General features: G+C 44.0%; 1 protein-coding gene across 2 annotated transcripts in view; it reads right to left on the bottom strand.

Moving 5' to 3' along the window:
- LOC116990845 (LIM/homeobox protein Lhx3-like) overlaps nt 1-14,262 on the bottom strand; it is a 113,731-nt gene that overhangs the window by 32,217 nt on the left and 67,252 nt on the right. For both annotated transcript variants that reach the window (XM_033048902.1, XM_033048901.1), the window contains one exon: nt 4,294-4,465. In XM_033048902.1, the coding sequence (XP_032904793.1) occupies nt 4,294-4,465 (172 nt within the window). The remainder of the gene's footprint in view (nt 1-4,293; nt 4,466-14,262) is intronic.

The following is a 14,262-nucleotide window of genomic DNA, read 5'->3' as shown; positions in this document are numbered from 1 at the left end:
TTTAATTTAATCACACGAGCGAGGAAATAGCTGGAAATTAATATATGCAGCCGGTTACATTATAATAAGAAGCGAGCGCGGTAATTAATCAAAAAACACGGTCATTTTTGATCCCAGTCGCCGAAGAGATGTCATCTCGTTCGACGGTTCAACGGAAACAAGTGATATTCGCGCTGAATTCCTGCAGGATTGTGAACCGCAGTCAAGTGAAATGTCACATTTTTCGGGGAGTTCCGGAGCCCGACCCAACTCGCGGTAACAAGCCATTGATTCCATGTAAAATATTACGTGCAGACGTTGGGACTGTAATCAGGTTATATCCGCGGTGCGCTCACTTTAAACAAGACAGGTAGGTACACAGCACTTTAAAATATGGATTGGATCGAACTGTAAGAACGGGTGTTCTCTGCTATCTGACAGACTTGCGGAAGGGTCAGCATCGTTAACTCCGTGACACCCCGCACGGATCCTGGCGCTTGTGACCCTTCTGTTTGGGAAAGGATTTCTCCTGAGCAGTTCAATGCAGAGCGTCGAATCTTAGACTCCCGCAAAATGTCACATTGGCCGAGTCGGGATGGGAGTCGGGTCCCTGCTTTAAAATCCGAATTAATGCCAGTTATTTATATATTATATGCAGAATATATATATACACACACACACACGCGCGCACACACACACACACACACACACACACACACACACACACACACACACACACACACACACACACACACACACATATATATGTGTGAGTGTGTGTATATATATATATATGTGTGTGTGTGTGTGTGTGTGTGTGTGTGTGTGTGTATGTATATATATATATTCTGCATATAATATATAATAATTTGTATAATATTATGTATTATTATTCAGGGGAAACATTTAAAACTCGTTCTAGTGGCGACTTTATTTAACCTGCCTACGAATGAAAGGATGGATTAAAACTGTCCTACAATTGTTCGTGAAATATATATACATTATAAGTAATTTTTGAAAGAAGTTCTTAACTAGAATAACAAGAGCAGATTTGAAAGGACACGGGAAGCAGCGACCTGAGTCCATACCTGAGAAAGATATGTTTGGATAAGTCTCGTTCCCGAAATCAACACACGTCCCTGTCCATTCTCTGATCGGTTGGCCGATGGCCGATGGCCGATAGCCGATCCCCTGTTGTTTTTAGAGCACGACTACATTTTACTTCATTAGTTGAACACTTTCCCACAATGGTGCTGTCCGTATTACCGTTCCAAAATATTTTAACAGTGCGGTGACATTTAGAGGTTGATGTTGTTATCTCACAACAGATCCGCATTTTTAGATCTGACTGAATTTCCTTTGTGAATAAGTGAACCCACCGAAGGCAGATTTCCCAACGTCCCCTGCTCCTACTGACCTAATTAATCCCAAAACGGGATTTAATCGTGCAGGAGTCTTTAGAAAATATTCGTGAATTATACAATGCAAGGGTGTACTCTCAATACAATGAAAAGTTGAAAATTGACGCTATTCTAATTTAAAGGGGGAACAGGGTGCATCGGGGGTGGAATGAGTCTTATTCGGAACGCATTTTTTAATCAAGGTTTACTTTCAGGTGGTTCCTTTTGCAGAAATCCATATACGTTACTCCCCCTGACGATATAGTCACGGAGAAATGACAGGGTAAATTGAAGTTACGAGGCATTTCATCTAACACAACCCCCTCCATCACAACCGACCGAGAATTCGTTTGGTTGCGTCAGTGGAGAAACCAATGTCCCTGATTAGACATTCATAATGTTGTCAGTAATTTTAATTTTGTTAAGAGGAATACATTTTGCTTGCTAAAATCCAAGATTCATTTTAAAAAAAAGGTTGCGTTCAAAAATAAAGTTGGCAACGCTCAGAAAAATATCTACAAAATTAAATATCATGTTTATATTAATAAGTGTCGTGTATTAAGCGCACTGATGTTGCATATTAATTACACGTGAGTAATGACGCGGGGTACTATTCTAGCCTTGGGTAGAGTCCTGTACTCAATCTCTTTTTGCTCGTCCGTCAATGCTAACAAAAGGCTCCTCTTAAAGACCTGGGTAGCTGATTCGGACTCCACTTTCCGCCAACCCCCGCTTGTCAGTGTAGTGACCCAGTTCAGCGGCTGGGGGGGATTTGGACGGGCTAATCCTTTCCTTTCAATCTCTCGTTTAAGCAAGAAGATGGCAGAGAGATATTAATCGTCCTAGCTCAGAAAATAAAAATAAGAAAAAAAATAGACAAATAAGAGGCTTAGTTCTTTGGTTGGATGTGTGACTGGGCCAGCGTGTGTGTTCGCCTGTGTCCACGCCGTTATTAAACCGGTTTGCTTGTTTCTGGACGCTACATTTCATTTAATAACACACCACTGCGAATCTCATCTTATACAATATATATTGTGTGGAAAGGTAAGGAACGATATTAATATCCAAAATAAACGGTGGACCCTTCCGCCTTTGTACATAATTATCACATCAACCTGCCCTATATGTAAACGCCCAAAATATGCAATATCCATTTAGAATATAAATAAGATGTCGAATATTGCCATCTGTATAAAGGGCGCCGCCAGCGATTAGTTTCTATCAGGTACAGAACGCAGATAACCTGTCAATAACAAACCGGTACAGGGAACCTATTTTGTTCTGAGAAAGCTCAGGCCAGGTTTCAAAACCAGAGGAATTCGCTTTATCGATACATCTGCCCCAATATGTAAACGGATTACTGTTAAAGACTAACATATTCTTCTTCTGGAAGTTTGTAATTGATGGCTGAATTGTTAGGTAAATTTAACACATTTAAATTTGATATATTCAGTATCAAAAGACAAACCTTCAGCTTAATTATCTTTTTGCAATTTTCCGTGAACACCTTGTCATTTTTAAACACTGTTGTTAGCCGAAATTTAAAATCCAGACACGTCGTTTCATTTTGATAGAACGCCTTTTATGACCCAGATGCGGGCCGGTACAGTGACGGTACGGACAAGAGATTTGGGATATCTACATAGAGGGGAACTACAGCTTGTAAGTTGCAGGAAACTCTGCAGCCAATGGTTTTACAGAGACAGGGCCCGCAAAAAAAAAAGCGTGATCACCTCCAGGCTTGCCCGGGGTTAGGTCATATGCCGAGGAATTAATATTGGCCACGACATTCCCTGCTCTTCCTCGAAGAATTCTCATGGGATGTGTGATGTTTTAAGAAACAGTTAGGCAGGTACATGGATTGGACAGGTTTGGATGGATATGGACCAAACGCATGCAGGTGGGACAAGTGTAGCTGGGGCAAGTTGGTCAGTGCGGGCAAGTTGGGTCGAAGAGCCCGTTTCTACACTGTATAACTCTGTGACCTTGACTCCGTATGCTCCCGAATTGGTCCAATGATACATCGGATGACAATGCTCCGGTAAACCGCTCCAGCCATGATCTCGAGTTCTCCCCCAATCGCTTGAGGCAAGCATTGAAGTCACCGCGTGATTCTACGAGGTGAGGGAAATTGGAAGGATGGGTAGGGGTGGAGAGATTTGGGGAAGTGGTTGCTTCCACTAAGTCATTGCACCCTACAGCCGCACGCTACATTTAAATTTGTAAATAAACAAGCAATGAGAATATGATAGACACAAAAAGCTACAGGCAGTAACTCAGCGGGCCATGGAGACACAGGTGAATGGCGGACGATGCAGTCTGGGGCAAAAACTGCTGGTGAACTCAGCGGGTCAGGCAGCATCTGTGAAAGATCAGGGACCCGACGAGAAATGAGGTCTGTCCGTTCGCACCGCAGGTGTTGCCTGACCCGCTGAGTTCCTCCAGCACGAGTTTTGCTCAAGATTCAGCATCTACAGCTCCTCGTGTCTCATCCAATGCAATGTTGCCTATTTAGTCCAAACCGGCGACTTATCTGCTCAATCATTAGATACCTTCTGCAAAATATATGTACGTTAAACCAAAACTAAATCACGGCAGGAAGTTCATTCTACAATCTCTTTGTGAAAATAGTTTCTTTTTTTTTTTAAATAAAGCTAGTTCGAAATAGAGTGTGGGTTGCAATTGAAAATTTGGACAGCGACTTTGAGTTAAATGCAACCATCATCTGACGCCTGTTTCCATTGATGCATGTCCACAGTTGTAAAACAATCTCGAGGCACGGGTGTTATTTGCTGTCAGTTTTGGCCTCAGACTGAGGCTTCCCAATGTTTCCTGACTGGGAAGGTGACTGGGATGACAGGTTGAGAGGTAGAGCGACACGCAGATGGGAAGGGATAGATAAAACTGAACTCACTTGAAGAAATCTTCTTTACAGTAGACACTCTCTCCTCGGCTGAAGCATTTCTCGGTCAGTTGTTGCTGACAGTCGCTACACTTCAGGCATTTCCCATGCCAGTGACGGTCCAGGACCTTCAGAATAAACCTGTCCACGATGTGTTGATTGCAGCCGGCACAAAGTGGAATATCTGCACACACAGAACCAAGTTAAACACGAATAATAACACAACATGGGACGTTGTCTCCAATTTACAATATTCAGAAGCACCTGACAATATTACAACGAAACTTCGTTCAAGGATTCAATATATTCCCAGTACAGGAAGAACCAACGTAGCCAATGTTATCCCACTTTTCATAAAAGGAGCGAACGGGGAAGAGAAAACGGGGAATGATAGACAGGTTAGCCTGACTTCTGTGGTGGGGAAGATGCTGGAGTCAATTATTAAAGTATTAATAATGGCGCATTTGGATAGTAAAAGGATTGGTCCAAGTCAGCATGGATTTATGAAGGGGAAATCCTGCTTGACTAGTCTTCTGGAATTTTTTGAGGATGTGATTAGTAAAATGGATGAAGGAGAGCCAGTGGATGTAGTGTGTCTGAACTTTCATAAAGCCTTTGATAAGGCTCCACACAGGAGGTTAGTGGGCAAAATTAGAGCACATGGTATTGGGGGTAGGGTATTGACATGGATAGGGAATTGGTTGACAGTCAGGAAACAAAGAGTAGGAATTAACGGGTCTCTGTGAGAATGGGAGGCAGTGGTGAGTGGAGTGTCGTAATGCTCGGTGCTGGGGCCGCAACTATTTACAATATATATTAATATTTAGATGGTGGGATTAAAAGTAACATTAGCAAATTTGCAGATGACACAAAGCTGAGTGGCAGTGTGAACTGAGAAGAGGATGCTAGGGGGTTGCAGGGTGACATGGACAGGTTGAGTGGGAGGTTATTCACTTTGGCGGCAAACACAAGGAAGCAGATTGTTATCTCAATGGTAGACACAAATGCTGGAGAAACTCAGCGGGCGAGGCAGCATCTATGGAGCGAAGGAATGGGTGGCGTTTCGGGTCGAGACCCTTCTTCAGACCGAATTGTGGATATTTCATATTATGGATAGTCCATATTAATAAGAAATTCAGCTTGCCAGCCAACGTGAGAATCCATTATTGGTACCCCACATCCATACATGAGACACACGTACACACGCAGACACAGACACACACACACACGCCCACGCACACTCACACATAGTGACATTCACAAGGACGAGCCTTTGCAGGATGTGTTTTGTAAGCACTTCCGCTCCAAACCAACCAAGACCACCTTATTTTCTTACTGCGACTCCGATGTTTTTTCTTTAAATCGGCCGATTACTTGCTTCTGATTTGCAGATTTGAGATAATCCCTTTGCCCTCAGTGGGTGGGACAGAGTCTCCACTCGGATTACCATCCAACTCAACTTCCAGAAAGGTGAATCCCTGATATATGGATTCTCCGAACCCGGAAACTGGGAAAGTGGTGAGGCAGAAGACTTGCGCTGCAATAGTAACCTCGAGATTTACGGAACCCGGGCAGAATCCTTTGAATAGTGTCTCCTGGTTTGAGCAACATTCAGAGCAGAACGCGATATATTTAATTATGTCTCTTTATGATGGGTGGCGAGGAGTGGGGAAAGTGAGGGTGGGAGATAATGAGAAAGCAAGTCCAGGACAAAATCCCAGATCCTCTCTTTCGTCGAGCAGGGAATTATAGAGGCGTTTCCTTCCACCCCGCCCTATTCCATAAAGGCCAGTTCTTGACGAGACACAGTTCCGACAAAACTCAGCTAATGGATCAACAGGAAATTAGGGTAACGGAAGGGTGAAGTCGTGTCACCGGTGACACGTACTAGCCAATTGGTGACCGGGAGAGTGGTTGGCCAATCTCGACAGGTGAGTGGACTCGTTGTCCATTGCGCGCTAACCCCGCATCATTTGCCAGCAAACTCCCCAGTCGCACCTGTTCGCACCATCTGGGTCAATTTCAGGTCAAATAGCAGCAGGTGGGATGTTTGGTTTTGCCCAGCGAGAACAGGAGCCCCCAGAGAAAGTAAAATACGATATTCAGACAACAAAGGGCCTTTCTAATTTGTACAGGAGTGAACCTGGTTCTGGCCCACGCAGTTTAATTACATTATTTACGGGTTTTAACCAAGTTTAAAACAAACTAATTCGTTATTATACAGACGTTTTTTTTAAACATAGGAATTGCTGGATTCAATGACCCCCCCCCCCCCCCCCCCCCCCCCCCCCCCCATTCAAAGGCACAAAACTAATTACAGGAACACTGGTGCGAATGTTCAATCCACTTTAAGTTCACTATCACGGATCTTGAAATAAGGCAGAGTGGGGTTTTATTAAAAATGTAAATGAAAATACTTTGGCGTCCAAGCTCAGTCAACAATGTGTGTAGAATCTTGTATTACCTCAGTTGATGCTAACGAAAGTGGAACCGTGTAGGAAAGAAATGCAGATGCTGGTTTAAACCGAAGATAAACACAGAAAGCTGGAGTAACTCAGCGGGGCTCGCGGAAGAAGGGTCTCGACCCGAAACGTCACCTATTTCCTTCCTCCAGAGATGCTGTCTGACCTGCTGAGTTACTCTAGCTTTTGTGTCTATCTAAAGTGGAACAACCCCGCACTGGAGATGAATCCGTGCGTGGAGCGCGCTCCGTTTTTGACGCCACTTCGTCACGGGACTGTGAAGTTGATCAATTAAGCAACTTCGGTATAAGGGACACAGCGGACGTTACTTTCACACCAAACTGTTTTATGTTGGTTCTGGTTCTGGTTGGTCGATAATGCAGCGAGGGGTATTATCCGGTAAATGTAGACACAAGGAACCGCAGATGCTGGAATATTAAGCACAACGCAGAGTGCTGGTGTGACTCTGTGGGCCAGGCAGCATCTGCGAGGGAACGTGGAGGGACGACTCTGGGTCGGTCCCTTCTTCATTAATAAATTCTGTGCGCCAGTAAGGAGGTGATTAACCCGGCAAAGAGGAGGTAGCTACCACCTTCCAATCCATTCCCCGTTATCATTACAACCTCGTTATGATTACTCCAGTTCTTTGTGTTTTTTAGTCTAGATTCCAGTATCTGCATTTTCTTGTGTCTTTTATCATAACCAGTCTGCCGTTAATGAGAAAAGGCATATAAAAACTAGCATATTTATTCAAATTTGATGCCACTATTTCCTGTGTTTGTTCACGGCTATTTCCCATGGATAAAATCCGGCTAAAGTGAATAATTGCAGGGATAAGGACATCGCCACAGTGGTTAGATTTAGGTTCCTTATTCCTGAAAGTGGACAATTTTATTTCGCAAACCGTTTATCCTTCTGATTGTTTTTATACGGGGGAACGGATCAAATGATGAACCATGAACTTGCGTGGAGGTTTGGTTCCTAAACTTCCTCTTGAAATAACACCTGCTCCAACCTGCGGCGCCGCTGAAAGCGACCGCGCGGATCATTAAACGCCGTGTTGATCATAATACGGTTATAATGAGGTTGTAATAATAACGGGGAATGAATTGGAAGGCAGTAGCTACCTCCTTACTGGCGCACAGAATTTATGAATGAAGAAGGGACCGACCCAAAGTCGTCCCTCCACGCTCCCTCTGAGTCACACCAGCACTTTGTGTTGTGCTGAATATTCCAGCATCTGCGGTTCCTTGTGTCTACATTTACCGGATAATACCCCTCGCTGCATAATGGACCCACCAGAAGGGCCGAATGGCCTACTCCTGCACCTATTTTCAATGTTTCTATGTTACTCTCATGGTATTAAAATTATTAATTGACAGCATTCAGGAGAGCAGTAATAAACCAACTTGAACTCAAAGTTCAACAGCTGGTACAGCTGGTGCTAAGCGAAAGAGACCCGGGTTCTATCCTGGGCTCGGGTACTGTCTGTGTGATGTTTGCACGTTCTCTCTGTGTCCAAATGGGTTTCCTCCGGGTGCTCCGGTTTCCTCCCCGCCAGCTCAAAGACGTGCAGGTTTGTCGGTTGATTGGCCTCTGTAAAATAGGCCCCAATATGTCGGGAGTGAATGCGAAAGTGAGGCAACATAGGACTAGTGGGAACGAGTGGTCGTGGTCGGCGTGAACTCGGTTGGGCCGAAGGGCCTGCTTCCATGCTGTATATTTCAATCAGTTTGTACATTGTGGAAAATTGGGGCTCAGGACGTTGGCCATCGCGTCAGCATGAAGCCAGCCTCGTCCCATTGCCCACTGCCTGGGCCACAACAGGTTACAACACTTGAGGGTAGCACGGTGGCGCAGCGGTAGAGCAGCTACTGCCAACCCGGGTTCGATCCTGACTATGGGTTCTGTCTGTACGGAGTGTGTACGTTCTCCCCGTGACCTGCATAGAGTTTCTCCGAGATCTTCGGTTTCCTCCCACACCCCAAAGACGTCCAGGTTTGTAGGTTAATTGTCTAAACTAAACTAAATTAAACCTCACATGTATTGAAGATCTCCGCCACTGAAGATCAAGGCCCCCACCACTCGTTGATGGAAATAATGTTCACCCGGTATATTTATTCCACATTAAACATCGATATTAACATTAACAAGACTGTATGACTGGCGGATAGTTCACGATAAATCGATAAAATATGTGTCCTTGAACATGTAGTATTGGATAAATTCAACGAGGATAGACACAAAATGTTGGATTAACTCAGCGGGACAGGCAGCATCTCTGGATGGAAGGAATGGGTGACATTTCGAGTCGAGACCCTTCTTCAGAACTGGATAAATTAATCCCATGTCTAAGTGTGACACTGTTGTACACACCTGCCGTTTACATAGTAAAGCACCTTGCAAGAGACTGGCCCCCCCCCCCCCCCCCCCCCCCCCCCCCCCCCCCCCCCCCCACACAGTCTATTCCGAAGGCGACCCGCTGACCATGGTACAGGACGCTGGCGGCGGGAGAAATAAATAACCTGGGTGCCCTTGGAAATCATGGGAATGATCCGGGCTCGATCATCAATAATGCAGCAAAATACTGGCGCCCGCTGAAATCCAATAATGTCATCGAGCCGAAGGGTAAAGTGATAACGGCGAAATAAACTGAACTAATGGGCAGTGACGGTCAGGGAGGGGAGAGGAGAGCAAACTAGAAACACGGCTTCACTTACATGTCACATCCGAGCCGTGTGCTCGAAATGTAAGAACACGAGTCGCATTAAAACTGCAAACTTGGGGGTGGAAACGGTGTCAGCAACACACCGAAATACACACGTAGACAAACGCATGGATAAAACACACACACACAAACAACACAAATACACACACTGATGTATATAGACGAACATATACGCACACACATGCACACGCACACACACACACACACACACACACACAACACACACACCCTCATGCAGACGCGCACAATGAGCTGTTAAAGCAACAGGTCTTATACGGAGAGTAAATATAAATATGTTTTCACAAAGCACAAAGTAAAAGCAGGTTACAGATTACTGGATTTTGGATGTTGAGTTCAGAAAGTCTGGTCCCCCCGATGTACTCTCTTTTCAGTTGGAGTCGTGGCCAGCGGAATTGTTCTCTGACGATTCCACGATACTTTCACTAAATCTCATGTATTGTTACCCGAATACAATTCCACGGATTAACCTGTTGTCCCGCGGTATATTTGATCAGTTTCAACGCCCGGTTTGCGGTGAACGGGCGCCGGTGGTGGTCGAGGATGTAGCGACCGATAGTTCTAGATGTCCTTGTGTTTCCTCCGTTCTCGTCAGTAACGGGTGACTAGAGTCGATTTCGATCTATGCTATGCTCTGTGTGAAATGAAATGGCCCCCCTACCCATCCTGATACCCAACGCGTCGTTGTACCCATTCTTGGACCCCCGATTCATTGGGACTTGTGCCCAAACCTTCTCTAACAACGTTGGTTCACCGCTGAAATATTGGCTGATGGTAACGAATGCTCACAAACGGAATGTTAATGCTTGCTGGTGAATATTTGCGTTTATACTAGTAAGCGAAATTTCTAATATAAAACTGGGAATGCGTTTAATTTCACGATGCAATTTAACATAATTTTAAATGTAAAATGTCGACTCCCATTAACTAAATTATGGACCAATGTATCCCTTACATTTATATCACTGAAAAAAAAAATACACTCGAAGACCCATCACAAACTGAACTTTGCCCCATTGATGAACTGCAATATTATGATTTAAATCTTTTTATTTGAATTTCACAGCAATTTGCATACATACAATGATAACAGACAGTGACAGTCAAGGCATAATTGTGCACCAGTATGTAAGCGACCCTCAAAGCCCTTATCCTTACCCACCTTCAACCCACCCGAATCAGGTCGGAACCAAACGGGGACAAACAACACTCACATACATACACATCCACACAAATATGATAAGATAAACGAAACAAAAAGTACTAAAAAAAAAGAAGAAAAAAAAAAAAGGGGGTCACTAATAACAATAAATAAGTAAGTAATTAAATAAATAAGTGTGGGGAGGTGGGGGGGGGGGGGGGAGGTTAAGGGCAGAGCAGCTGCAGTAGAGCAGAACAATGGTGGAGAGCACTCAGTCCTCTTCCGAGTCCGGGGCCAAGTTAAGTTAACAAGTTCCAAGAAAAGGTTCCATGTATCTAGGAATGTCTTGGTAGAGCCTTTGAGAGAGAACCTAAGTTTTTCAAGCTTTAAATTGTAAAGCACCCCCTTAATCCAGCGGGCGTGTGTCGGGGGACAGGTGAGCCTCCAGTTAAGCAAGATCAGTCTCCGGGCTAACAAGGTTGTAAAAGCTAGAACCCGTTTCACCGCAACAGAGAGGTTGGTGTTGGGAGGGGTACCGAAAATGGATGACAGTGGGTTTGGAGGAATAGTCTGGCCGTAGGCTTTGCGTATCAAGTCGAATGTTAATGCTTGCTGGTGAATATTTGCGTTTATACTAGTCAGCGAAATTTCTAATATAAAACTGGGAATGCGTTTAATTTCACGATGCAATTTAACATAATTTTAAATGTAAAATGTCGACTCCCATTAACTAAATTATGGACCAATGTATCCCTTACATTTATATCACTTTAAAAAAAAATACACTCGAAGACCCATCACAAACTGAACTTTGCCCCATTGATGAACTGCAATATTATAATCACATTTTTTTCTTCAACATATGCGGTCTAGCTCAAAGTATCCGCTTGTTATTCTGGATATAAACGGCTCGAGGAGCGTTGAGATGGTGGGGGCAGAAGAGAAGACGAGGCATATGTCAGCCCCCAAAACATCAGTGTGCCCCTAATCCGCAGTCTGGTTTAACCATAATCCGAGGCATTACCGAGATAAGAACCAAGATTTAATGACAAAAGGAAAATAAATCGCCAGCCACAAAGATGAGCCTTGCAATCTGCAATAATGTTAAATTAAAAAATCATATTGCAACGCTAATAACTAATTTGATGTTTTCATTAAAAAATATTACCATAATTATGCCCCAGACATATTGCCAGATTAAAATAAAATACACAAGCTTCTGTGTGGCTAAAGAAAATCACTGCAATAAACCCCGAACATATAGAGGAAGCGTCATCTACAATGCTCAGTAAATTAATTCTAAAGCAAAATTATTAGTATTATAGTTGGGTTGGCGGCCGCTCATTTTGTGGTCAACTGCGCATGAGGCACTATTCCTAAAATGTAAAAGTAGCCGTGAAATTGTTACCCAATGAAGTTGTTCTCGCAATGTGTGCCTATCTTAAATAATTGAGAATGTATGACGTGTTCGAATCCTGAATTGAAATACGTTTGAATTCTGGTTCTGCCTGACCCCTCATGTTCATTACACAGCGTCTAAAACTGGGAGTACAAGATGGGTCAATCTACATGGTTGGGAACAGTGCATGAGCTGTTGGGGGGGGGGGGGGGGGTAGGTTGTCTGGGGTTTGTAATAAGAGTTAAGACAACATTACAATCCCCGTATCCATTGTACAATGTGATCTAGTAACTGGTTCTGATCGGCAGATCGTTGTTTAGTAAGGCCCCCATTTCTTTTGCTGAGTTTAGTGTTTTATTATAATCTACCTATCTTGCTGTTCCTTGCGCCAAAAGCAAGGACTCGAATTTGCCCTGCTTTCCAGGTATGGTTATTGTCACCGCTTGGCCGTCCATTCGCTTGGTGAGGCTCACCAGCCGTGCACACACACACATACACACACACATACACACGCACAGACACACACACACACACACACACACACACACCCACACACACCAACACACACCCACACGCGCGCACATACACATATCTACAGGACACTGGTTCACACATGTACGTCACACATAAACGCCAAAGTATAAACACGTACAAGCACATCCACCCAAACACACACACACACACACACACACACACACACACGCACATACACACACACACACACACACACACACACACATACACACACACACACACACACATACACACGCACAGACACACACACACACACACAAACAAAACATCCTCATATGCAAAACGCACAGAAATTTTAACATAAGCAAGAAATGCACGTGTCAAAATACTCATATACATATATGCAAATACAAAAACGGAGCCCAGACATTAATTCGGATATAAAATGTATACCGAGGCCAGCGCGCGCACACACACACGCAAATACATTTACATAAACACTTTCACACACACAAGCAAACACATGAACACACATTTACAGACACACATACACACCCGCGCAAGCACCCAAGTATATGCCGAATCATCTGCACGCATACAGGCATCTCGGTTTATAAACAGATGTTGAGACACACAAGTACCAGAGACCACCAGTAACCCAACCACTAAAGTCCATGGGAAGAACCGAAACCGTGTGATCCCATCTCCGCTGCAGAGCTTCCTGCAGTGACTGGGCGGTTTGGGACAAGGCGCCGTATTACCAGGTCAGCAGTAAAGACACACGAGTACACAGGGAACTGTAGATGCTGGTGTACACAATATAGCAAATAAACGAGTTTCTCGCCTTGTTTCCCCATCCCCGTCTCCGACACCCGCCAACTCTAATTCCCTAACCCCTCGAAAAATAACTAGGAACAAAAACACAATCTTCTTGCATTTTTACGATAAAAGGGGCTACATTTGTATGTCAGAGTTTTAATATAATTTATAGTGAATGCTATGTCGCTGCCGGTTTTTTTTTTAACGTTTAAGTCCTCTAAATATCATGAATCTTAAATGTTAACTCGATGCACTTCGTCTAAAGACACTTTCCAAAGAAGCGGTTCATAGATACAGAGAAGGAAAGGTTGGGAGGGGTGGTGTGCTTACACCCGCTGAGTTTCTCCAGCATTTATGTGGTTTGGGAAGTCTGAACTATCCACAGTCGCGATGCTTGAGAATTTTGACCAATTGCCGAGACTGTATCTTCCCCCGTGCATAGTTGAGTTTCACATACAGGTGTGGCTAAATAATGATCTCAAACTCAATGCGCTTGCAGAATCATATTCTTGTTTTTTTATTCTTCACAGTTCTGTTTCAGGCGATGGTTTAATTGTCTATTCATTCAAAGCTATATGTTCATCTACCGAGTCTGCGAGTGGCCAGACTCGTTCTGCTCAAGGGGGGCAAATCTCATATTTTTCTCCCTCACATACGCTCGAGGAAACGAGAAGTGTCCATGGCGTTTGTTTCGCCGGTACTGAGCTGGGCGGAAACCTTTGAATTAGTCTGTAGAAGGGTCTCGTCGCCTATTCCTTCGCTCCATAAATGCTGCCTCACCCGCTGAGTTTCTCCAGCATTTTTGTCTATCTTTGAATTATATAACCAATGTTTCAAATATTTGTATGGGAAGTTGAAAACACTAACTTTACTGGATCTCCTCTCGATATTTGAACGAGCATCTCTCCAGTGTTAATGGCCCACACGGTACTGATAGCTT

The sequence above is a fragment of the Amblyraja radiata genome, chromosome 32 (genome assembly GCF_010909765.2).
Source record: "Amblyraja radiata isolate CabotCenter1 chromosome 32, sAmbRad1.1.pri, whole genome shotgun sequence".
NCBI classification, from domain to species: domain Eukaryota; kingdom Metazoa; phylum Chordata; class Chondrichthyes; order Rajiformes; family Rajidae; genus Amblyraja; species Amblyraja radiata.
The sequence above is the reverse complement of the archived record's forward strand: the minus strand, read 5'-3'. Positions and strand labels throughout refer to the sequence as shown.